We start from the raw sequence: 27,405 nt of genomic DNA, 5'->3' as shown, positions 1-27,405 counted from the left end.
GAGCTTCTCACAGCCAGGTGAAATTTTCAGCGTACGCACGGTGGTTGTCATGGCAGCTGCCGACCGTCACACACCGCTAATGTGTTCGTTCGCGGGGCTGATGCTTCCCTTGGAGGTACCATCCAAATGATGTATTCCTATTGTGACCATTGAATAATCCTTAGCCATCATTTTTGCCTCTTTTTTCAGACTCTTCATTTGGGCTAGCTGGAGCTGGCTGGAATTATAGGCAAGTGCTGGGATAGTGTTCACTAAAATCAGCTGGAAAGGTTTCTTCTCCTCCTTGTAGCGACACTGGATGTAACGAGAGAAAGCTGAGCGGTAGGTTTTATTGAACAACGTATATACGAGTGGGTTGACAGCTGAAGAAAGGTAGCCAATCCAAACAAATACGTTAAGTAGTCCTCCGATGACTTCTTGATTGCACGACTCCTTGCAAATTACAGCCATCACATTGGTGATGAAGAACGGACACCACATCACAACAAACAGAAAGAAGACGATGCCAAGAACTTTGGAAGCCTTCTGCTCGTTGCTGATGGATTGCATGGTTCTCCTCCCAGAATTCCCCACGTCTCTGTTTAAAGAGCGCTGAAAGAGTTTCTCTGAGGACAGGGAACTCTGAGGGAGGAAGCTAAATGAAGCAAACTTGGTCTTTGGGCCAATGTCATTCACGCATAGCATAGCTTCCTTCTGCAGTGACTTGATAGTTAAAAAGTAGGTGACCACCATGATGGTTAGAGGGATGAAGAATGCCACAAAAGAGCCTACTAGGACAAAATTGTCATCTGCAAGTAAGCAGCTGTCTTTCTTAAACACTTTGGAGTCATCTTGTAGTCCAAAGACAGGTATAGGCATGGAGATACCTGAAGGTGGATTAGAGTAAGAAGTGGTTAGACACTGTAATAAAACACACCCTTTCCAATCTCCAAGAAAAAATAAACAAAATGCTCTTGGCTATACACAGATCATTTCTCAAAGAATCATATAGTTATAGGACACAAATGAACACAAACAGATAGTGCCACGGTTGATAGACATCCCAGAGCAAACAATTTACACAAGAGAAGGAAAAATACTGCATTTTATGTTTCAGCAGCAGCACGATGCTAGTCCTGTTATTGTGATATTTTACTGGGGCTACACTAGGAAAAGATGCTGTGTGAAACATCGGTCTCACAGAAGTTGAATTTCAGGAACTAAGCTGTGGTCTGCCAGGATCTGGTATTTGTGCTGCCACCACCTTTACAGGGTCCCAACAAAACAGGGTAGGGGAAGGGCAGCACTGGTATCACACAGGATTTGGCAGTTGCTCTCGTGTATTCCCTCTCTCCTTCCAAGAAACTTCAGCCACAGGTAGAACACATTTGCTTCCATACAACTGTCCCAAGATACCTGCTAGCAACAAAAGTGTAATTCCTTATGTTCTTAGACTCCTGTAACATTCTCCAGACTCGCTCCTTGGTTCCTGCCACCTTGGCAAAAACTTTCATCAACTGTGATCAAGGTGAGAACATGTCTTTCTTTTCTGGAGTGGCTTAAGAGTGGTCTAGGGCTGTTTTTCGTAAGAGGATTAAAAGTGTCCTGGGTACTGGTTTGTGACTAGATTGTGAAATGCTGATTTTAGGAGGAGAGATAATTTTTTATTATAAGTCTGACAGTAATCTTTCTTATTCTTTTCTCTCTGTAATCTCCATACAGTCGACAGAGACTAAATGCTAAAAAAACTTTCCATGGCAACAGCTGGAGGAACGTAGGGGACAAATTAAGCACTGAGAGACACCGACATGGGGCAGCCTGAGATGTGGTCATCCTGCAAAGGTCCTTTCATGGTATTGCCAAATGCTACAAGCTGCCCCCTCAACACACAGCCCCGAAGGCAGTGGCAGTCCTGCATGCCTTGCCCTGGAGCATGTGCTGCATCCTTGCCCTGTCATGAAAGCAAACCCAGGTGACGAAGCCTGTTCTCCTTGAACCTCTCTGATTCAAGCCCACTCGGCTATTTCCTCAGGGACTTCTGCAAATGCTGCTAGTGTCTGAGCAAAATCAAACAGACGCTGTTTCTTTGGTTGTTGGTTTTGGGGTTTTTTTTCAGTATTTGTCTCGTCCCCTACCCCCATATGGATGCTGTCTGTCCAAGAGAGGCAATGTTCAGACAGCAAAAGGGATGATGTATTATGAAGACAGCAAAAGTGGAGTTGGGAAGCAGGGAGCAATAATTTTGCTCTGTTTGGATTAAAGCAGCTAGGAGTCTGACTCTTGCAGAAAATTAGCATGACCTGGGAGCTTCAGTCCCCTTTGCATCTTTGAACAGAAATCCCAGACACTGTGTTTGGCTCTTGAGGAAGCAAAAGTTAATTAGAGAATAATTTTGCATGATGCGAGGGTGATGCTGTGCCCTACCTTGTCCCCTGTGTGCACAAGAAAGTCCTTGATGGTTCACAAATAAGTCCTCTCAGCTTCAGCATTTCAATGGTACCTGCCTCTACCTCACTTCCTTTCCCTTCTTCCCAGTGGTGCGTAGACTGAGAGCCCTTTAAAAACACAGGTTGTTTCTTCATTTCACACATTTCCAGTGCCCAGCATAACAGCTCCAGTCCTAGAGGGAGGCTGTGAGCCCAGGCACAGTGCAAAGCAGTAATAATACCAGTAATAATAATATTAGCCTATTATTCTCTTCAAATGTTCCATTTTTTGGGTGCTTCTGGAGCTTCTACAAAGCTCTTCATTTTTCTAACAACGCTGTAGCTTATTTTATCTGCACAGCTTTCAACTGCGTCATGGCAATGCCTCGGGTCATTTACAAAAGTGCTGTTCTTATCTGCCTGGGGCAGAAGCTGGTGAAGAGCCTGTGGTATTGCCCTTTCTGTTTCTGCTGCACAAGCCCTAAATGCTTGAACGTGGGCTTTGAGAAGCTATACTGGGTGAGGTGCCAACTCAGGCAGTGTGCTGCAGCTCCGGGTTTGAGCTGATGGAAACCTCCAGAGGCTCCAGGACAGCTGCTGCCTGAAATGTTCCGAATCAGTCCAACTGACTGCATGGAGGGAGAGGTCACCTGCAGGAGCCACATTGCCCAAACATGGCTGAATAACCTGTGATTCTGAACACCCTCAGGGAAATGGGGAATGCTTGGAAGTGCTTTTTCATTTTTGGATGGAATGAAGGGATACTGAAGGCACCCTGCACCTCCCAGCCATATGAAGACACAGCACTAGTCAGAGCAATACCACAAGTTTCCCGTCCGGTTCTGCCCTGTGCTGATAACAGCAGGGCTGGTTTTTCATTTCATTCAAAGACCTAGCGTGAGCTGCAGAGATAAAATAAACAATGGTTTTGACAGAGTAAAAAGATGCCTTTCATTATTACAGACCTTATGGTTCAGCTGCATCAGGAGGCATGGGAGGAGAGGCAGCAGCACCAGAAAGTGGAAAATTTTAGTGTAATTGCAAGCTTTTCAAAGTAAAAGGCCAAAGTCAGTTACAACGCCTCACATGAAATACCAGGGCAGCAATTCCCCACCTGCTTTGTTTTGTTGTGAGCAGCTTCTGGAGACTGGCATCTAAATCCATATTTCTAGCTTTAAAAAATGGAAATGAGCTTCAGCTTGTAGCTAGAATTTCCACATTTCCTTGTCATTCCTTTTAACAAGTGCAAAAGTGCTGTTCACAGCAGAGCTGTAGCAGGCACTGCTGGTCATGCACGTTTTTCTGAATGACTGTTCCAGCCATCTTTCCCCTACAGCCATGAGTAACTGGCCTATATACACCCTGAAAATAGCAGAGGTACCACGGTTTGGTAGCAGACAACACTGACAGCTGTAACCTGCTTTCTGTGGACACCCCAGTTCAGCTGATGCAGGGGATCCCACAAGCAGTATTGTGTCATTCCTGCATGGAGTAAATTAACTTCCAGTCCAATTCTCTCTTTTTATATCCCTCCAGGGATAAACGTGTTGCTCCTCTCCCCAAAGGAACGGAGTTTGTCCCTTTTCAATAGGTAACTTCTGGCTTCTGTAGCATGAGGATAGAAGTCCCAGTGAAGATACTAGGACCAACTTCCAAGGCAGTCATGTTTAAACTGTAAATAAAAGAGCTTCCATGTGCAACCCATGTACGCTATTTCAACAGGATTTTTAGGAAGCATCACACGTGGCCAAGAATGTCACCCACATGTCACTCAGGTTTGATCAAGATCAAGCTTGTCCTGTAGACACATAACAAAAAGTCCTGGTCTAAGCTGTATTAGCATTGTTGCAGCTGACTGAATTAATTGTTTAAAGATCGAAGCTGACCAGTCTATTTCTCCTTGATGATTAAGATGAATAATATCATGATGGTTTTATTGTCCTTGTTTTCCTGCTCCCTGCTTTTGGTGACTGTGGGTGTTTAAGAAGACACAAGCTGTGCCCGTGTATTCAAACGTCAAGAGAAGAAAATCAGCTTTACAAGAAAGGATCATGCAGAGCTACCAGGTAGGGATGAGCAGGTATTTGGGAAATGGACCATGTGCAAACAGCAGGTCTGGAGGAAACAACCTGGCAGGGCTGCAACAGAACACCTATCCACAGCCTGCCCATTTCACTTCCCTGGTTCCCACTAGCTCAGGGTCAGTCTGCAAAAAATTTTCATATACCCTGAGTGCTTTTTTATGGTTTAACTTACTCTGCTTACAAATCAAACTAAGCTGAGGCATGAGGAAGCGCTTGGCACAGAACGGATACATCCATTCAAGCACTGGAGGTACATTAGCCACTGCATTTCCCGTTGACATTCCCACTTATGTCAAAACATCTTCCTTTGTGGAAAAACCCTAAATATTATGTTCCTCTGGTAGAAGGTGGTTTATTTATATAGCTTGATTTATACACAGGTGGCTGTTTCAGACTTTAATAAACCACAAACAAAACCCAAACAATAAAGATGAGTAATAAATCCTGCATTAAACCTCAAGCATTTGGGCACAACTTCAGAATGACAAAAAGCTTTTGAAAACACCGAAGGTTAAGAAGTAAAGAAATAGGATGCTTCTTGCAGTTCTCTCAAAAAGCCTGGTAATACTGACAAAGGTTGATTTAGTGGCTGGCTTGCAAATCTTCAGAGGTGTACTGCAGCCATAAAACCGCTTTAACTGGACAGGTAAACTGGTTTTGCAGCTGCCTTGAGTTGCTGAGACTATCAATGTATCAAGCCAGAATTTACAATATTCCCTGCAGGGTGGCACTCTCGGGCTGCTTAGGATGAAGAAAAGGAGGGGCGACTGAACTGATGAAGTCGAAGTTCCTTCCATGAAGTCTTCTTCAGGCAGAAAGTGTCAGTCACATGCTTTCACCTCACATATATCCATTTCAATCGATTTGAATACAAATGAACATTACTATGTGCCTTAATAAATGTCCAAGGGATAGGAAATACCTTGTAGAAATGTCATTACAATTTCTCAAATTCAAAATTCAGCACCTTTGTTCACCTTCGTATGAAAAAGAAAAAAACCTGCCCAGCTCCAGTTGTAGCAGTCACACTGACTCAGACCTACGCAGGTTATGGGCCAGATCAGTGCACAGGGATGTGCTGTGACACTGGGGACCTCTGAAAGGATTGCTGCTTGGAGAAGGCCAGTTTCTCCTTCAAGGAGCTCGATGTAGCTATACTGTCTAATTTCTTTAGAAAAGCCCGTGCTTGCTATCTGGTGCCTTTCTGTACTTGGAGAATGTCCTCCTTTGGTACAGCTACACATTCAAACAACAAACAGCCACCCATTTATACTCACAGGCTACACCCCCAGGCATACCATGCACCCCCAGCTTCATGCTGTATAAAAATTGCCTTGATGCAACATGGTCATCACATTATTTTCAATATTTTGGACTGAAATAACCACACAAAATAACATTTATTCCTTTGGGCTACCATTGTGCCCTGTGTGGATGTTTGCTTGCTCTAAGAACACAAACCACAGTGAGCCACTTGGGCAAGGGGGGCACGAGCCACATCCTTCTCTGACTGTCAGGGGTGCAAATATGTCTGGACTTTGTATTGGGAGTTGGAGTTTAGTGACAGCTGCTTCAGTGCTTTCACTTAAACACCTGCAGAAGGGCCGCTCAGCGTAGCTTCATGTCTATACTTGGCGTGTGGGACTCACCGTTACGGGAGTCATCGTTTCTCCTGACCTGCAAACACTTAGCTGATTTCCACACACACCTGAAAATGTTATTTCCCAATTTCCAGTCGTAACAAACCTGTCACTGTTATAATTTTGTTGCTGCCCAAGTCGCGCTGGCCACATTGCCAACACCAAGGTTTTGCAGTTTGCTGATGGGTGGCAATGCAGAAACAGAAATTTCCACCTGGGGAGAGGGGATGTTGGAAAGCTCTGGATGGACTGGGAATCACCATCTGAGGTTGCATCTAGTTAGTATGAATGTTAAAACACTTCTGCCTCTCCTAGTCAGCTTGGCACTGTCCCAGAATTTCTGGGCTAGAATTTCTTCTCGTGTCTGAGACAGCTCTAGACTCACTGTGTCAAGTTTTAGATAAAAAGTAAATCTCTTTGGCTTGTGTAGATTACTGTGAAAATACAAGTTGTTATAAATGGATCTACAGGGAGGAAGAGGGAGGCAAGAAGGCTTTTGCAGCTGAAGGCCAGGCAGAGCTGTTTAACTCCAGGATATCCAGGAGGTTAAGAGCTAATAGTAACAATTTAAAATCCTTTTCCTTTTTTACTGACCCAGAGGTACCCACTCAACCTGACCTCCAGTAAGTAGCATGCCGTCGTGCCATTAGAGCAAACTTGTCCACCTGAGAAAGCACCATCCCTGTGTTCCCCTTGTGAAAACTTAGCCCATCCTTAGGACGGGACAAATAGGAGTGTTCAGCAGTGTTTTGGCACCACATTTTCACAGAACATTGGAGGTGATATTGGTTCTCTTTTGCCCTGCATGGTCCCATGGTTCCCAGACGATGCTGAGAGCACATGGACAACTCGCACCAAGAGTGGCAAAGCTGAAGGAGCACTGACAGAAGGACAAACCCCACTCCATACCAGCCATCTGTATGGATGTCATACCTTTCTCCTGCTGGGAGCTGGGCTAGGTTAGATTTGTGTCTGGCAAGAGGCTTCTTTTTCTCATTAGCCCTTTCTCAGGCCAACTATTCCTGCTACATCCTCACAGGGAAGTGCCTGAAGAAGGGACCTCAGGTGCCTTTTACAATCTGAGTATGAAATATGACAAGGAGTGGAAAGGCATGGGTACTTTACATCCTACTCAGCTCAGAGGCACATGGATACCACAACATGTCACGTTAAAAAAAGCAGGGCTGAAAATAAGCACTAATTTCACATGGACACACACCCGTCTGCATGTGCCCATGTGCTCAGCTAAGATTGCCAGCTTTTCTAAATAACTGAGTTACAAGCTGTGTTCTCACGATCTGAAGCCATCACTACTTACATCAGCCTTGTTTTGATACCGCTGTGTGTAGGTCCTTGCAAACACTGGCAGTCCCCTAAATGCTAACAAAGCCAGTTTGGCAATGCATCAGTGCTGCTGTTTCCATTAACTTACAGGAGATGTCAGCTCTCAAGTGCATAGGGTAGAAGGGGTGTAGGGCAGCAGTGGAGATTTCTGCAAATTTCATAGCACTGTGTTTGTCAATAACACTGATATTTTCATATGGGTCTGGTGAATTCTCCTGGAAGGATTCCTCTACCTGCTGCACATCACCCTGGTCTCTATCCCAGCACCCCAGCTGGGATGGGATCATTCAGGTGAGGTTGACAGGGCATGTGGCCCCGTGTGCCAGCCCTTCTGCATCGACCCCAGCTTGCTCTGCCCATCTGCCTGGACTTTAATCCCTGCCTCCCACCAAGGAAGGCCTGCCAGGAGGGAGAGAGGATGGTGTGTTGATTGCACAATGCCTAGAGGAAATCAAATAGCAGCTGCAAAAATCTAGGGGTGGGGGGAGGTTTCTAATGTAACACTAAAAGTCTTTTAAGACCTTCCACCCTGTAATTTAATTGCATTGTGTACAATACTAATTAATTTGCAATCTGATCTTTGGTCAGACTGAGACTTATCACTATCCCTGAGCCTAGCAAGACTAGAGAGTAAGGCAGTGTGTGGCTGAGCATGGACAGGAGGCAGAGGAAGCAGCTTGCCTGGGGGATGCTGGCTGAAAGTCCAAGGTAGCCAGACAGCAGCTGCGATACTGCTGTCAGCTGGGAGTCAGGAAGGAGCTGGGCTTGATGTTCTCCTTTAGAGGACATAGGCTGCTGATGGCTGTGTGACCACTTCATCCGTGGTGATTAGAATTGACTGACCTTACAATAAAGCACTGAATATTTCGTTTGAAAAATTGCAAGAGGTGCCACAGGTCTCCAGCCTGGGCAGAGGTCTGAGGTGATGCTCATTCTTATTTAAAGCTCCTGGATGGAGAAACCTGCTGCTTCTGTAGCTCAGCAAAATGAAGCAGAGCAGGTCAAATATCCTTTTTCCTTTTGGTGTACTCAGTTAAGGTTGTTTAAATTCCATTGGTGATTTTAAGTTCCCTGTAGCAATGGTTTAATTTCTACTCAAAAGAAGTTACAAACTTAGGTTTGTCACTGGCTTAGGTAAATATGTTTATTTGAAAAGGGTGAGAGCCTCTAAGTGGGATCAACTCCAGCCACGTGTGGTATCTCTCCTGTTTATCACAGGACTTTTGTGTATTCCATTTCAGATGGCTTTGCAATATTCACTGCCCAGGCCTGTAGGAGAATAGTTTTGGGGATAACTGTGCTTTGAGAAAGAAAGGAGTACTGTACGTTTGTAACAAGATCTTCCCAGATCACAAGTTATCAGTCTGCCTTTTAGCTATGAAGCTCCTGAAGGCTCCTCAGGGCTAACTTATTATATGCTATACATGCTATGGACAGAGTAATGCTTATAAAAAATACATAGTAGCAATAAACTAGAAATTATGGAAATATCTTAGATATTCCACTATCATAAGCAACTAATGTGACGGATCCTGGAGCAGCCTAAGTGACAAGATCCTCTACTATCCTATTTTTTATACTTCTGGGCTTTTGATTATTGCTTGGTGTGATCTGCTGAATGATGATAATTTACTTAATTCTGCCTTAATCCTTCACTGTACTGAATAGGGATTTCTGTTGGTACCTCTGAGATTCATCCAGCAGTGCTGATTGACTTTGTTGTGTAGTTGAAAAGGAGACTGAATGCAACTATCAGATAAATTGTTTAATTTTTTTAGCAACAATTTTGCACTGAGTCTGAAGGGTACAGACAACAAAAACTGTCGTTCTTTTGGATTTTCTAGACCTCAGGCCAGGTCCTACTTTAATCCGAATTTTTGTCTTGTCTCTTCATGCCTCCTTTTGTGGTTGCTTGCAGAGGCTGCTGAGTGAGCTTCTTAGTAGTTATACAGGGAGACTGCACCCATGGCTGGACAGCTATTGGGGTAGATGTCCTGATGCGATGCGTAATTTGGAAGGAAAAAGCTATGATGAGAAGCAGTTTAGAGACCTGCACTGGTCTGAACATCTCAATTGAGGATCCTGTGCTTTAGAGCATCACTGCCCACCCTTTCTCCCTTTACCCCCTTTCACCCTGACCGATCTGCTCTTTTGTTAAATCAGCCAGTGCACTGGTCACATTTAGAAGATGGCAGGGTTGAAGAAGAGATGAAAACGTGATAGATCATATCTGCCCATATTTCCCATCTACAGGTGTCTAAGTAGGGGCTGTAGCATAATTCCCCAGTTTATCTTTCTGATGAATGTCACAAACCACCTTGAAAATGAAAAATAAATACATGAACTGCCCTTGCAACAAAAAATGGCTACTCTGGGTGCTGGAGGGACCTCCTCATGTCCTGCAGTGGTACACAGGGCAGGGCTGGTTTTGCCCTAGGAACTTTCAACCTAAAACTTTTGGACGCTTTGACGCTTGTAAGGAGACCGTTAACGCTGTTAACTCAGTGGACCCAAGACCTAAAACCGCACAGTATTTATCTCAGGATACCCACAGCTCAGCTCAGTCTACGATACCAGCAATAGCAGCCAATCTGACATTTCAAAACTCGGATCCAATGCAAGATCAAAACGAGGGTTATGTTCTACCAAAAGGAAACAAGTCTTCCCAGTGGGTGTGATTTGCTTGCCGCATAAATGCAGGGCTGAGTACTGTGAAATACACAGCTCCAATTTTCATCAGCCAGCAAAGAGAGCCTTTATCGCAATGCTTCAGCCTGCTCTCAGGATGTCATAGGAGTTTGACAGGCTGTTTTCCATCAATGACTCTGGAGGACATCATAGGAAAAATCAGCTGACAGGTATTTCTAAATTTGTTGTAGGTAATTAGGAATATGTTGTCTCAGCTCTGACAAAACCCTTGACTTTTATTAGCTGGGCTTCTGCTTACAAAGGATGCCAATGGCATGGGCCAGGAGATGCACGGGGAAAGTCAACCGCAGCCTGAGTGTGCGACAGTTTGCAATGTTCCTGCTAGTTGGGGTAAATGTAAGGATTTCATTTTAGAGCAGAATTCTGTGATAGGTTTCATTTTCATAGCATTATAAAATGCAAAATCTGGGTTAAAGGAAATTTGATTATTTAAAATACAAAAAAGAAGCTGTGAAATTGCTCAGTATAATTTCAAAATGAATGAAATGTATTTGTTCTTGACATTTTCTTTTATATAATACAGTGCTACTTTAACTACACTTTTTTTAATTTAGAAGGTGATGAAATGCAATGACAGTGTACAGATGACAGAGTTTATAAATCCCAACATGATCCCTTGTGTACTTCTTCTCTGCTCATTTATATTGCACGTGGCTTCTGCTATGCAGAAATCCCAGTTCCTCTGATCAGAGATGCTCAAGTATAGAATCATAGAATCATAGAATGGTTAGGGTTGGAAGGGACCTTAAAGATCATCTAGTTCCAACCCCCCTGCCATGGGCAGGGACACCTTCCACTAGACCAGGTTGCTCAAAGCCACATCCAGCCTGGCCAAGTAATTTCTTGGTCAATACTGGATTCCCTTTTGAGCATGAACTGTTGTAGAGACCTACTGGAAAAACATCAGAGCAGGCCCCTGACCATGCCCTTTCTGCATTTTGCAACACCTCACGTAGGACTTTCTGCAGAAAAGGGTATCCTGCGGTAGGACCTAGATGCATCCTTCCCCTTCTGATGGGCAATCCATTCTGGATTCTTGTATGTGTTGTACGCTGTGTCGGGTACGTGACTGGCTAAAAAATACAGCCTTTCAGAGAAGGAGGAATAGCTTGTAATAGGCACTGTACTGTTACTGCCTTTTTTTCTTAAAACATTCTATTTACTCTGATGTATGCTACAAAGAGAGAGTGGCTGATTATAGGTCACATTGCCAACTGCAAACAATAGTTCATTCAAGGAAATCTGATAATAGGACCAGCATGGTCCAATTGAACCTAATGCTTTTTTGTTGGTAGCTTCAAGGGGAAGAAGGAAATGGTCCTTTTGGTCTTCAAAGCAAAGACAAGTTTAAAAAAAAGATGATGGACAAATTCTGTCATCAGTACCTTGACTAACCAGGTTCTTTCCATAGTTCTCCTATTAAAAATACAGCTCTGTTGTTTAAAACTTGCCCTTAAAAATAAAACCAAAGCAGAAAGAAAAGCCACACCTTAATATGTGACCACTTCTCATTCCTTTTTTTCACCTGTGAAGCAAAATGTTTCTTGCAAAAGAGGTGCTTACAAAATGGGTGTGTGCTGTTTTCATAGGCAAAAACCTTCATCTCCTCATAATAATAATAGAGAATGGTAAATATATACACAGTTATTTTACATTGGACAGTGCACTTCTATAATGTATTCTTAACCATCCAGTTGTATGCCAAGTTGCTCATGTCTCTGGTTTGGAAACGTGACTTCCATGGATTTTTATGTTGTTTCTTTATCTATATGTTTCCAAATTTGGAGAATTTAAAAAGCAGTTCAATCATTACTATTGCTTTGAGCATTTTTTCATAAAGAAAAGTATAAAGTCAGTAACACCTTCTTGTCAGATATTGAAAAAAAAAAACCATATACAAGTTCCAAATGTAAGCTTTTTTATACTTCACATCTATGAGAGGGAGGTGTGTGTGGTAAGCTGTTGGTCTGGTGGATGAGATGTGCTTACTTTTCCAGGAAGAACAGAGCAAGCAAAGGATTCAGTTACATGGGAAATACAGGAATAATTTTCATCAATGACAAAAATAAATATGATATTTATGTCTCTTTCTCAGAAGCATCTTAAGTGATGTCTCATAACCAGAATTCACGTGCCAGCCAACTCAGAAGTGTGCATCATAGCACTGAATGTTAACTCCCCTTGGACAACCTTTGCATGAAATGCTCCTGTACCTATTAGTTGTCTGCGGGTGGAGTCATTAGTGTGGCAATGAACTTTCTACTGGCTTAATTGTTGCTGATTACTGAGCCTCATACATCATGTGTCTAGAAAACACATCGTGTGTCTAGAAATGAAGTTCCTATTTCTGTGAGATAGTGATGAAGCTCTAATACATTATTTATGAAATTTTGTGCCATGGCCCTTCTTTATAGTTAATGTAAATTTCTCTATATTTTAAAACATCTTAATGGCATTTTATTTTTATGATGTCATCTACATCCGCAAATGGAAAAGTTCCCAGGGGATTGCCCAAACACAAAACCTAAGTGTTTGCCCTTGAGATCCTCCAGTTGGAAAGAGCAAACAGTATATTCACTCTCTAGGAGATGATTTCCTGAGTATGATTACAAAAAAAAGAAATGTTCACTAGGGAAATGATCATAAATACTGGTAAGAATGAAAAGCCAAGTTTTCAAAAGAAGAAGTGGAAGTGAAGTGAATGACTACATGGTAAAGAGAGTAGTGTAGCAGATATTTCAAGTTTAGCTCCAGCACTTCCAAATTTAGGTGCTCAACTTTAAATCTATCTTGGCAAAGTACAGTGCTGTGTGTAATTATTTGCAATTTTATGTATTTTGGCAGTATATCCCATGTTATAATAAGTGGTCCTTTCCTATGCCAAGCCATCCCTAAATTAGACTTGAATGAACTGGCAAATTATGTCATCTGGAAGAAATGGAGGATGCAGTGGATCCAGAACAGGGATTCCCAACCTGCAGCCCCTTGGCCACTTGTTCCTTTTGAAAACAGTAAAGGGACTTGCAAATGAAAGCTGCCCTTGGCAGGAGGAGTGAGCTGAAGGAAGCCAAAGCTGCCAACAAACCACAATCCAGAGACACTGGTAGTACTCTCCCAATCCCAGCTGCTTCCCTGGCCCTTCGTGCTCTGCATGATAGCAAGAAGTTACACAGAGGAATTGCAGGCTGCCTAGAAAGGAGGTGTCAACCTCTATGTCAGCAGAAAGCTTCACAGTGCCAAATTATCAGAGGACTCAGTTGCATTGGGCTCATTTCATACACCTGGATGTAACTATTTGTACCCTGCACTTCGGGGAATGTTGCTTCATATGGTTGTGAATGTGTATTTTTGAAGCCTCGAAAGCAACGTCAAAATTTTAAAAGGGTTATGCGATGGGAGATCTTTTACCAGCTTCATCCAGCTCCACTTTGGACTTTTTTTTTCTGCATGAAAAGTACTGAATAAATTCAAGTTGTTAGTGACTGGGGAGAGCGAAGATTGCCTGAAGGCAGTGAACAGATGTGTGGGCTGAGTGAGAAATGATAAGAGAAAACTCAGCTAAGAGGATTTGGGCTTCATCAAACTTCACATTACTTAGACCATTAATAGAGGAATAGAGAGAAATAAGGACTGAGGAACGACATATATATATAAGGGCTTAACATTCATTACTGTGTTTTTTTATGTGGTCCTTTCAAGGATTTTTAAAGGAGAGACTGGTGCATTGTTGGCCTCCTGCAGAGCAATACTTTTCTTAGGCCTGCTTAGGGCTCAAAGGTGCCTTACCTGTCTTTTTCAGCATAGGCTCTATTTAGAGTTTTATAGATTCTAGGTAAATACTACTTAAGATTCAGCTCTAATTTTTCTAGGAAGAGGAAATGGTTGGGCTTTTTACACCTGTCCTCAGTAATGACCTCTGTGCTTTAAAACAAATGGAATAATTTTCAGGATTTAATAGGCTTTTGCCTTCAACAGCTACAAATAATCTAATTATCTAGCCACTCTGGGTACTGGATGATTTAAGAATTAAAGACATGATTAGAATCTGTTACAGTAATTAGAATCCATTTTAAGCCAATTGCCTGTGGCATTACATGGTCTAGTGAAAGAAAGGCTGCTGGCTAAATCCTCTTCTTCCACTAAATGCAAACCCAAATATTAGTACAATTTTTTTTTTAACTAAGAAATTAAAGATTTCAGAAGTCAAGTAAATCAAATTATCTGTGTTTTTATGCTGTTTTTGAAGACTTCGTATATCACTAAGCCAATAGAAGGATAACTGATTGACTGGTCTTTAGATCAGATTGACTGAATAAATTTGTGATTTTAGTGACTAAAAGGAAAATCACAAATTTAGTGAATGAAAGTGTTATTACTTAGGTAAATTAGCAGTCATAATGAAAGAGACATGGGTAGATTGGGAAGCACTAGGAGAACTTCTGTGTGCCCCACAAATCAGCTAGAATCCAAGCACCACAAATCAGCTAGAAGTATTTGCAGAAGTCAGTGAGCAGGTAGATAAGGGTGATCCAGCTGAGACAACAAAAACGTTCCTGTTTTTTTCAGAAAGCTCTGACAACACTGTTTTGTCAAAGGCTGTTAAAGAAATTAAACTCTAATGGCAGAAGAAGAAAGGTTCTCTTGTAGATAAAAGATAGGTTGAAAGACAGAAAACAAGGGACGGGATTCAATGGTCTATTTCCACCGTGAGGACGGTAGAAGGAAGGGCCCAACATCTCTCTGTGTTCATCGGTGCTGTTCAGCCCATCCGTGACCTGCCTGCATGTACACCGGGATTGAGTAAATGTGCTGGCGACACACAGCTGTTGGCTGTAGGGAATTGCAGAAGGTCCTTGGAAATCTCAGCTAGTGGATAGCAGAGTAGCAGACAAAAGTCACTGCTAAGAAGCAAAGAGTTGTACATTAGTTGAGGTGGAACCCTATCTAAATATGCCAAACAATTTGTCATTACTCAGGAAAGAGAGGAGGGCCATGAAAATGGTCAGAGAGCCAGAACACCTCTCCTGTGAAGAAGGACTGAAAGTGTTGGAGTTCAGCCTGGAGAAGAAAAGGCTTCAAGGAGACCTTATTGGAGCCTTTCAATGTATAAAGGAAGCTTATAAGAAAGATGGAGAAAGACTTTTTCCCAGGGCCTGTAGTGACAGGAAAAAGGGCAAGAGCTTTAAACTGAAAGGGGGTAGATCTAGGTTGGACATAGGAAGAAAATTTTTTACTATGATGGTGAGACACTGGAACATGTTGCTCAGGGAGATTGTGGATAATTGGAAGTGTTCAAAGTCAGGATGGAGCTTTGGGCAACCTAATCTGGTGACAGATGTCCCTGCTCATGGCAGGGGGTTTGGACTAGGTGATCTTTAAAGGTCCCTTCCCACCCAAACCATTCTGTGTTTCCATGATTTTGGAGTCACTGAGCTCAGTGCGCAGTGACGGTCCTAAAGACTGAAAGAAAATTAGGGCTTGTTAAGGTGGGGATTGAGAACAAGGCAGAAAACATTACTACACCACATGAATCCATGGCGTACCCATGTCTTGAATATTGTGGTCTGGCCACTTATGTCCCCAGGAGGATGTAGAAGCACTAATAAAGATTCATCAAAAGATACAAAAAAGATCTGGGCATGGGATACTGAAACACAGAGCCTAAATAGATGGGGGCTCAGCCTGGTAAAGCAATCACTGAAGGGAGCTATGTGAGAGGATGGACTAAGGATTTTGACAGTGAGGGAACTGTTGAGAGCCTCTGATCAGCAGGTTCCCTCCCTCTTCCCCTGGTAAAGTGAGCCTTTACACAGGGGAACACGATGTCTTTCATTTCTTTCTCATGCTTTTTGCCCTCTGTCTTGTACATCATGAAAGTTCACAGGGCGCCAGCTCAGCTTCAACCTGCAGGATCATGGGGAAGTCAAAGGATATCTAACTGAGGCTGGAGGGCAAAACCTTGAGAAACCCCTGCTTCTCCAAATTGGTCAATGAGGTGTCAGCCACACTGTGCACAGCAGAGAGCACACTCTGCCTGATGCAGCTGTCTGTAGCTATGTGAAAATATAAAGAGTTAAAAAATGTGTAGCCCTGCCACGCTAAATAGCACTGAGAGCTTGGAGACTAGTAAATGATACATGAATCACCTCTTTGTTCAGAAACCATTTCCTATTGGTAAATGATATAGAAAGCACCCTGTTCTTCAGGAAATAATTCCTATCTATTCTGAGTTGGATTGTGGCAGATCAGGAGGACGGGGTCGATGACTGACTGCATGTTGCATGGGTGATCTGGGATCTATCAAGGTTCCTTATCATACTGGCATTTTTCTTTATTCTATTAGTATAGCAATATGCCATGGTGCAAACTCAGTCCTGTCTGGCAGTGACTAGATCAGCAGCTTTTTTATAGCTTGCTGTGTGTTTGCTTCCCAGTCTGTCCTGTGGAACACATCAAATTTGCCAGAGCTCATTCATGACACAGTTGCCAGGCTGGGAAATGGACCCATTCTCCTTCAGCTCATCTCTCCATGCCCCTTGTTTCCATAGGACTAGAAACTCAGCTCAGCACCACCTCATTACTGCACACCTCAGTGTGCTTGCCTGAATTAATTTATATCTATTTAACCTACTTGCTGCTGTTTTGATGACGTGATGTGTGAATGAGATGGACTTTATCAACCCACCTATTTTCCTAGCATCCACTGTTCCCTTACATGTGTCCTTTTCCAGATGCAGTAAAACAGGATCCTGTCCTTTCCGCTTATGCCACACGAGTAGTTTCCAATAAAATAAGGATTTGTATTTTTCTGAATTATATAAATAGCGACTGTGTTGCTATCACTTGCCATAGTAATAACAAATAACATCTGTGGCTCATTTGATCACAGTTAAAAGAAAGTTTTCTAGAGAGCAGAAAAGGTGTTTTTTCAATCGGTAAGTTGTTATCAGTTATTACTGCAAAGAATAGACCTAACTTTTGAAATTAAATATCGAGATATCAAAGAACTAAAACCTCCTGCTATAGGACATAAACCATGTTCTAGCTAATAGGGCTTAAATATTGTTTTTTCTGGATTCATTTTAATAGTGAGCTAATTCAGATACTCTGGCAGTGATCCACTGTCTAAGGAAAGATGTTGAGCAGCATGGACTACTGGTTTGCCCCTGGACTGGTCATTCTGATGATTCTGTGAAATTATTTGTGTTTAAAAAGGACAGTAATTTCACACACGCTAAGCTCAAGCACCTCACACAAATGCAGGCAAACATGGTACATACAAATTTAAGGAATGCTTGATTTTTTTTATGTTATATGGAGAATGCACCAAAAATGATTGCACTTAGCAGTGTCCAAGATGGGAAAAACTGGATAGAGTATTATGTTTTCTGTTGGATTGATTAAAAAAGTGACTGTGGAGGCATAAGGTATGATTCATCTAATGTAAATGAAGACATCTACATCTGAGTTGCCCTAGCCTTCCTTTATAGCTGAGCGCAAGGTATTTTTAGGGTGGAGTACACCTGGCCTTGCTAGACATCTACATCTGATCAGCTGAATGCACCCCAGAGACATACGTGATGACGCTGAACCTCACCAGGTCTTGGAGGATTCAGAACTGTCCTCTTGAGACAGGGCTCCCATTACTTCTTGCTGTGCAGCAGAAGACAACAGCTATTTGAAGTCATAAAAATCCTAGACTGCTTTTTCTCAGACTCTGGGCCTGGATCAGGAGGGAGGCCAGGAGGTGATTCAGAACAGCAGGCAGGCAGCAGCATCAGGCATCATCTCCCTTCCTTCCCCTTGGAAGAATGGCAGTGGATTACAGTTACCACTTGCAATAATTTGTATTAGTCAGGGAAGCAGCTAATTACCTTTGATTGCTGGCAACACACATCTCTTCCAAGGCAAGAGAGTGAATTTTTTCTGCTTCTGAATAAGTGAGCCGCAAATGCTCAGGGGGTCTACAAAACCAGGCGAGCTGAAAGGGAACTGTGCTTTCAGGATGTTGGAGAACCACTGCGCCAAGTGTGTGAGGAAATCCCTGATGGCATCAGATACCGAGCTCGTTCCATCTCCCTCGCTGTGAAACTGCTCTGGTGTGAGGTTGCTGGCACCATGGGAATGGAAGAGTGGCACTCCCATACCTAGTTTCCAGCCTCCGTGTTTTACCAGTGCAAAGACTCACCTAGGGAGTCATTTAGGGCACCTAGTTTAGGCTGCAACTCTGAATTGTCCTCTGCGGAAATTTCTTTCATTTATGGTATACACACACTACCTAATGCCTCCTAAATAGGATGCATAAATACCCTACCCTACACACTGAAAAAGGCAGAAATAATCTGTGCATATAAAACATCACCAAGCAAATTACCCTGACAAAAAGTTGGGAAGAAGTAGCTTCCATAAAACAGGGAAATCTTTTACAGTTGAAATAATTTTTTTTCTCTGTTCGATGTTATTGATGGATAATCAGTATGGGAAATAAACACATCTTTAAAACAAACTTGAACCCCGTAGTTGTTTTACTGAGGTATATTCTTTCAGTGACAGTGCTGCTCAGTTCTCCTCCATTTCCCATTGTTGTTGATTTCCATTGCATAATTACTACATTACAGCACTTCCTAGACTGTGGCAAGCAAAATATTGCAGGCAGAGAATATAGTTTTAGACTGCAATGTATATGTCAAATCCTCTCAAAGGCTAGAAATCTTCAATTACATGCTGAAATATTGCCTCACTTACCAACTGATATGGTCCAAACAGCAATTATTTTTGCAAAAGCCTTAGTTCTTGAGTTAAACCGGCTGTGATGGATGGGATTTCGAATGGCAATATAGCGATCCAGTGAGATGGCACAGAGGTGCATGATGGAGGCAGTGGAGAAAAGAACGTCCAAGTAGATCCAAACGGCACAGAGCTTTGTTGGCAGAGGCCACGTGTATCCTGCGCAAGAGAAAGTTGACGTCAGCTAAGAACGTGACATACACCTTTTGTTGTGACACATATGTCCTAGTGCATGTACCCTACTAATAGAAGCTGCCCGACAAGGTTTTAAGAAACCTTTTTTATTTGCTTGCAACCTTCTAACTCTGTGGGTTTTGGGATTAACTCTGCTTCTTTCCCAGGCTACAAGCAGCGTATGTTTTTTTCTTTCTAATTCTATTTGCACAATGCTAATGCTTGATGTTATAATTAACTATTTCTGGCAGCAAATCTATGGAAAGAGAAGCAATTTTGTCATTGTAAACCTGCAAGTTCTCAGTTTCGTTTTAGGACTTTATAGCCACGTAATTACTGCATTATTAACACCCGCTGATAAGCAAAGCCGCCTAAATTCTGAAACTGAAACTTCAGATCTGGTGGCAGCTGAAGAAAGAAATGTATTTTGTTGCATAATGGCGATATTTATCTCACCTGTCTTTAGGTACTTACCACATACTTAAATAAGGATATTCCCTGTGTCAAAGAATATTGATAGGCTCCTCCAGAGAGCGCAATCCAAAGCAAATGCAGTAGTGTTTACCAATATTCAACCTACATCTTGTCTGCTGTAAATTAAGCCTTCCCTTTTTCCTTGTTCTTTCTATTGGCCATGAAGAATAATTGATTGCTGTCCTTTCTGGAAGCTATTGGAAGATGGCTATCGTGTCTTGCCTAGTTTTTTCTTTTTCTCTTCCAGACTAAGCAAAGACAATTCCTTTATCTTTTGCTTACAGATGATGCTTTTAAAACATTTGTGCTTCTTGATTCTCTGCCCTGGAATCTATTTAATTTATCCACATCTTGCTTATCTTTCAGTGACCAAAACAGGTCTTGTTACTCTCGCAAAGGCCTCCTGACTGCTGAGTGAAATACAAGATTGCTCCACGGGTCTTGCAGGGAATGTCCTTACTTACACAACCTGGAATGATGAGTGCCTTTTGTATAAAAATATCATACTAGTGACACATGCTTAGCTTATGATCCATTTTGACAGTCAGATCTTGTTCAGCATTCCTGAATCCTGGACAAATTTCCCCAGCAGTAGTTGGTTTGCTATCTTTTTCCCAAATGGATATCTTTGCATTTATCCTCACTGAATGTTATTTGTTCCTTTCAGACTTTCTCTTCAGGGAACCAGATGATTGTTGATGACTCTCATCCTGTCCCTCTGAGTGCTTGTAACCTCTCCCAGCTTCGCGCTTTTGGAAAGCTGAGTAAGCTCACGCTCTATACACCAGCCCAGTTGATAGGAGCAGTACTGAGCAGACCCAGGCTAAGCACAGCCCTGCAGGACCCCCATTCAAAGACCCTTCTAGTCCTGCAGTTGTCCTCCAACTCTCCTTGGAGCAAGTTTTGCAGTTAGCTATGTCCTTATCTTGTGGTGATTTTATTTCCAGCATATAACCCTAGCTGCCCACGACAGTGCGGCAGGGGGGAATACCAAAGCTGGTGTTGTCAGAACATGCTAATGTTTCTGGGTGGGTGCCTGTCTCATTTGGAGATACAGTACAACAAAATACGCAACAGCAGGAAGAGAGGGAGAGGCAGAGGAGCTAGGTCGGTGCCTAATTAAACTTAATAAGCACTGGGGAGATCTATTTCTTGGTGCTCTTAGACGGCTGTAATATAAGCTGACTCTGACAAGTCATACAGCATTATGGATATGTTTTATCTTGTTTTCTGATCTTCCAATGGGGCACCCAGACTCTGGTGTGTGTTACATGACGGCGGGCTCTCAGGGGCATGTCTTCCCAGCAGCATCTCTCTGTCAGGCCAGGAACAGCTTACACAGGGAAAAGTGATAAAGTACTTTTACATTTGATAACATGCATCTGTTCCCTTGCTTTAGTGGCCTTTGGGAACACATTTGTCATACCCTTCCAGGCCTTTTGTCCTTTCTCTAAGTCTGGATGGGGCAGGGATAAAACAGCATCCATCAAATAAGCTACTTTGGAGACTACATGGCCAAGAAAGGGGAAAGTACAGGAGAGGATCCAACTGTAGGTACTATGAGAGTTAAGAAGGGTGTAGAGAACATCCTCCAGGCAGGCCTTGGGACGTTTTCTGTGGCACATGGCAGCTTTGCCTTGTGCAGTGCTCTGGCCACTGTCCAATTCACCCCTCCACTTATCCAAGGGGAAACAAAACAAAACAAAACAAAACAAAACAAAACAAAACAAAACAGACATTGCTGCAATTTAAAGTTTGGGTAGGCAGGAAAAATTTTACAAGGTCCAGGATTTCATGTGGTATGTGAGAGCTCATGAGGTCCTGGAGCTCATATTAGGCAGTCCCATCCAAAGGACAGGCAACCACACCTGTGCGTTTTCGGGTTGAGAGCCCGAGAGGGAGGTGATGTAGATGAGCTACAATTTTCTTCCTGAGGTACCCAGTTAGTGGTATCCAGGAGATGAGAAATGCTATCTCCCAAGCCCTTTCAGGTGAGGAGGTAAACAAGTGAACCTGGCCAGGATGGCTGGGCTCCTGCTTGCTGGTAACAGGAGGTACAGGGAAACTGTTGTGGGTGAGAGGATGGAAAGAGCCTGGCCCAAAAGCTGGAGGCTGGGCAAACGTGTGGCTGCTGTGGCCAGGGTATTTGAATGGGACATAAAGCTCTCGAGAAGGAAATAATCTCTCTTTGGGGCAAAACAGTCACAATCCCCCTTCAAGGGGCTGCAAGGCAGGTGGTGGAGCACCCCTGATCTAAATGGATGCAAATACCCCTGGTTTGGGCTCAGCACTGTCAACACAGGTGATATAGTTGATTCTGGCTGCATCCTGGCCTGTGCTGAGGCTGAAAAAATACTCCTGCATAAGGGGAGGTTTCCCCCTGCACCATCACCAGTCATCCTGGAGGTTGACGGTGCGCCGTGCCAAGATGGTTCTCCTGGTACCTGCATGCACCGCCCAATGATTTTTCACCCCAAGTGGCCCTGAAAAGGCCTCCCCTTCTTGACCATGCAAGGAAAAAAAGCAGGGAGGGAGGAGGCAAATCCTGCACGCTTCCTCCTGTGCCCTTTGGTACCCTGCTGCTCCTCCGCACCAGCGATTGCTGAAGAGGGTGATGCAGCCTTGACCCACAACGAGGGTTTTGGCTTCTCTGTGTGCAAGAAATCCCACGTCCTGACTTCCAAACCACTGCAGAGCTGTGGATTTCTGTCTCCTCTTTTCTCAGCATCGGAGCCTGGCCAGCAGGAGTCCCTGTTGCATGTCTTAGGGAATCACGCAGGATTTAAAAGGGTTTTGCTAATCTCACGCATCGGACGATTTCGTCTTTCGCGGCTCTGTTTTATGCTGTTGCTCCCACCAACGGTCACTGAACCACTAATACAATAAATCACAACGTTACACTGTCACTGATGCCAAACATGGTATGAAAACGCTGCTGAGGGCAGTCTGTGTAGAAATACTGAAACTGGGAAATCAACTTGGATGAAATCTCTCTTAAGTCACAAACTCAGGCTTGGACCTTTAGTCCCAAAATAGAGAAGCAATAGAAATCTTTGCAAACAACCTCACTTTCTTCCTGACATTGTGTGGCTTCTCCCTGAACTGTAGCAATTCAGTTTTGGCACTGGAAAATTAATTTCTTCAAGTTTAGGGATTATAACAGCCTGACAATATTGGTACTGAACACACAGGCTGCTGCTTTTTTCCTTTGTGAGCTGTGCTGCAAATAATCTTGGTGAAAATGAGAAGAAAGATCTGCTATTAATCACCTACAGGGGTATGAACTGTGAATCATTAGTCACTTAATTCTTAAATAACTTCTCTTAAGAAATCATAGCTTTGCATTTGTAAATGTTACTAAAAATTAAGCAGAATTAACTCCCATCCATTTCTTAACTCCCACAATATTTATTCCAGCATTTGCTGGTAAGTAGAAGACTAAGCAGAGTATTGGTGTTAAGAAAATGATTTACATTTGTATTACTTCATTAAAGAAAAATTGAAGGGATTGTCTACTTTGAATCTAAAGGTAGTCATTAGTGATTCTGTGCATATTTGCAGAGCAAAGTAACTGACAGGACCCTACATTCTCATTAGGAATATTGAAAATTATGAGCCAGGGGTAAAAAACTGAATGAAGAGAGAGGGAACAAAGCATCTTCATATACACTTTGAGACAATTCATCCAGCAACTGAGTAGTAAACTAGTGTTCTGCACTGTTTTTAAACTGCCTGTAACTAGAAATATAAAGTAGGAAAATGTTTTTAAAATGCCTGCAACTAGAAATATAAACTAGGAAACGATGCAAGCACTTAACCTATTCTTACATCCATTAACCAGTTACCTGTATTTGAACTTGTAATGAGTGACTACTTTTTTTTTTTTTGTGGTAAGAGAATGAAATACTAACAACAAAATGTGCATGCAATGTTTAAAGTTTCTCAATACATGCAGTAGGTTACACAGCTAATACTCACCGTACAGTATGGTTAACATTGACACAGGCATGACAAGGAAACCCAGCAACATATCAGCTATTGCAAGTGACATTAGAAAATAGTTAGTGGCATTCTGTAGTTTTTTCTCCAGTGACACAGCCATGATGACAAGAATATTTCCGGCAATGGTTAAAACAATCACTATCACTGTCAGCAAAGCTGGCCAGTTTTTCTGTGAAAGCTGAAACAGGGAAGAGTAGCATGGTGGACTCACGTTACTTTCACACGAAAGATTGGTTAGGTTTTCAGAGTCCACAGTCAAGTTGAAAAGATGTGATATATTAATCTCTCCAGCTCCATAAGCATTTCTGTAGAGTCTTCTCTCGTGATTTACTTGTGTTAAGGAGTTTGCAGTTGGGTTCACAGAGCTCTCCTCATCACAAAGAATATCCATTGCTAAGTCCAAAACTGGTGAGATAAATAGTGAAAAATAGGAAAATATCACCCTTTGTCACCATCAGGATTTATATTCCTCAGCTTTCCATGCCAGAAGTTGAGGGAGCACAATCTTTTGTCGACTGTACTTTTGCCACTAGCATGATGTAGAAAAACATACCAGAATTACTCCAAAAGCTGAAATGTTTTGTTTCCAGTTCCATAGGAAGTCCAGTGTTGGCATACATTGAAAATCCAGCTGAAAAGCAAAACCAGGCTGTCGGAGAATGCAGACTTGAGGCTTCAGAGAGCAAAAATGTTGGAGAAATAAAAGAGAAAAAAACTTTTGCAACCACTAGGACTTCCCTCCGGAGCTACATCTTATTGCTATTGGTAACTGTAATCACACAATTTTAAACACAGCAGTATTAAAATAGCTTGCCATAGAAAACAGCAGAGCTCTTGCTTCCCTATTAAGAAAGTTGATTAAAGATTCCATCCAGCATCTTTCTCTTGAAATAATTAGATATGCTCTTATTTATGGTTCATCTTCCATAATATGGCTGATAGTCTCTGACTTCTGTTGTATTTCATTATCATTTTCAGCCTCATATCAGAGATTACACATTCTGCTCCATGCTGATTTTTATAGCTAATTGTACCTTTTGGCCCAGCCTGGCTTCAGAATGAAAATAAAACAACTAGATACTATGATAAAAAAATACAATTTAAGGAAGACTTACATTGTACTTCAGAGCCCACTCTCAAACTGCAATTAGGTGCACTTTGTACCCTGATTTACCACATTCTTCACGGCGTTTAGCCAGTTTTGTGTCCTTTTTCTTCAGTCTCCTCCAAATTGGTGGTATTTAGAATAGTTTTTTGACTTCTAAACTGCACACTTGAGTGAAGCCAGTTCCTGTGCTGCGAGGCTTGCTCTTTTCTTCTGGGAGATAGGCTGCTTGCTGACTCTTTCCTTGTGCATTTCCCCACCCCAGGGCAAGCTATATTTAAAGTAATAATAATATCAGAGCCCTTCTCGAAGTGGCACGAAAGAAAGCACACATACACACACACGAAAAAGCAGCCTGCACGGAGGAATTACTGATTTCAACAGGAATGGAATTTCTTGCTCGCTGCCTTGTTCGGTTTGTCAGACCTCCCACTATCTGGATGTCATAAACTGCAAGGTAGCAACGGCAGAGGAGGGCAGGGGAGGGCAGACCAGAGAGGGTCTTTTTGGTAAACTGGCAGCTTTTGCAGTGTGTATTTTGGAGGTGCTCTGCTCGGGTGCTTTTTCAGTGCATGCTTTCCGTTTGCAGAGGATGGCTTGCAAACCCAGCTGCATGCGATTACAGCGTTTTACAGGATGCAGACTTAAACAAAACCTAAGGCTCGCGATGATAGATACTAGTGAAAAATGTAAGTGTGAAGCTTTTTCCATGTAGAGGGGAAATTATGCCAGCCTTAAAAGGAGGCAGTAATATTCAGTCCCCTTCAGTTTTAACTCCAGGTCTGTGCTGACGTGTTAATCAAATTGACAATAGATATTTATAAAAAATTGAAGTCACTCTGATGTCACGCTCATTTGTCAGGAGGTGGATGTAAGAATTAGCCCCAGCAGCCTGTCCCAAGTACGTGTCCCAGATGAAGCAGTTCAGCAAAGCAAAAGGGTACACAGCAGAGAGGGAAACAAAACAGCCTTCCACTGTTTCTCCCTTTACCTCTGCTGCCAGGACACGGATGAAGAAGTAGCCAACTCTTCACTTTGCCAATTAACACAAAACCTACTCCCACATTTTCTGAGACTTATGTTTATCAAAATTTCAGCTGACTTGGGCTGCTGCTCCCCTGCTTATCCTGAAATGTATTGCAGATTTCCCCCATGTACCGGGCAACAGCTTTATACAGGCAGGCTCAGGCAATTTGCAGTGAGAGCTCAGATGTGTGAGGGTCATGGGACACCAGTGGGTCCCCGTGGGTCCATGGGCCCACAGGAGCTGCAATGTGCTCCCGTAGCTCAGCTCTGCGTTCAGCACTGCTAACCCTGCTGCAAACACACAGAGAGTTTCCTCCTCAGGGGTCAAAACCTTATCGAAGTAAGTCCCAGAGCACCCGCCAAAGCCCATCCAGATCACTGAGGCACTGTTACCGAGAGCCTTTCACATTAGAGTTCCTTTGGAGCCAGTTTTGCTCCCAGCTGAGCCCAGACCAACAGCCATCACAGCAGGACGGAGTAGCCAGGCAGCAGCTCCTACCGATGTCCACGTGGGAGTGGGAAATGAGTCATCCCAGTACTTAAATTTCTCAGTCCCATGGCTATGAGGCAACACAAGCTGATAAAAAAGGCTGATAATGCTGAGTTTAGCAATATATGTCTCAGCCCTGACAGTCCCATCCAGGAGCCAGAAAAGGCACTTTCCCTCTCCTTTAATATGATAACCAAATGGGTTACTGTGTTCACCAGGTGAATTAGGCCTCCGTGCTCCAGAGGGATCGGCAGTTGTCCCTCTGAAGATTCCCTTGGCATGAGAATGCAGAGCTGCTGCAGATGCTGGGCTCCGCTTCTGCTGAACATGGCTACAGTGCAAAACAGGGCACAAGATCCCTTCCCTAGGGCTACATGTAATCCTCTGTGAGGAACCCAGGTGTCCTGGTATTTTCTTAGATGACACCCTTTGGGCTCTAATCTACATGACTGTAGTGTAGCAGCCATAGTTGGGATGTGAGTGGGTGCGGGTGAATACCCAAACTGTCAGTCAGAGACTCTAGCTGCCAGCAAAGCCCAGTTTCACCAAGCAGAGCTGGGTACTTTTCTCACAGTCCAAGGGTGGGATGGAGGTTTATGACTTGGTCTTTTGCTTTCCTGAATGAATACGCTAAGATATAGGCTGTGTGTAAAAGGCTTGTGAATCCTGATTTCATGTTTGCAGCTCCCTGTAGGCCTGAAGCTGATGCCTAAAGGGCCTTCCTGTTGCTTACAGAGTAGCTTCATCTCCCCTTCACTGTAGTGGTGTGACTTTCCTGCAGATACTTGACCCTTCCTCTGCTCCAGTGACTCATTTAAGACTGTGGCTCTACTCTGGACATCAGGAACATAAAAGGTAAGTGCAAGCAGGATGAATGTTGCTTTGTCTAAGACCTTTGCAGGTAGACTCATGCGCTCTTCAGATAGGCACTGCATCATTTCCTTTGGTCTAGCTGTAGACACATCACTGCAAGGTCTGCATGCCTTCTAAGCATAGAACCATAGAATCACAGAATGGTTTGGGTTGGAAGGGACCTTAAAGGTCATCTACTTCCAACCCCCCTGCCATGGGCAGGCACACCTTCCACTAGACCAGGTTGCTCAAAGCCTCATCCAGCCTGGCCTTGAACACTCTCAGGGATGGGGCATCCACAGCTTCTCTGGGC

At 43.1% G+C, this 27,405-nt stretch overlaps 1 protein-coding gene across 1 annotated transcript; it reads right to left on the bottom strand.

The window, feature by feature from the left end:
- On the bottom strand, nt 1-24,108 carry HTR2A (5-hydroxytryptamine (serotonin) receptor 2A, G protein-coupled). The gene is made up of 3 exons (XM_010155596.1): nt 23,596-24,108; nt 18,928-19,128; nt 1-866 (listed from the first exon to the last, which is right to left on the bottom strand). Exons 1-3 carry the CDS (start codon nt 24,008-24,010, stop codon nt 67-69), a joined length of 1,416 nt encoding a protein of 471 aa, XP_010153898.1. The 5' UTR covers nt 24,011-24,108; the 3' UTR covers nt 1-66.
- Nucleotides 24,109-27,405: the final 3,297 nt, after the last annotated feature.

The sequence above is a fragment of the Eurypyga helias genome, unplaced genomic scaffold (genome assembly GCF_000690775.1).
Source record: "Eurypyga helias isolate BGI_N326 unplaced genomic scaffold, ASM69077v1 scaffold317, whole genome shotgun sequence".
NCBI lineage: Eukaryota > Metazoa > Chordata > Aves > Eurypygiformes > Eurypygidae > Eurypyga > Eurypyga helias.
The sequence above is the reverse complement of the archived record's forward strand: the minus strand, read 5'-3'. Positions and strand labels throughout refer to the sequence as shown.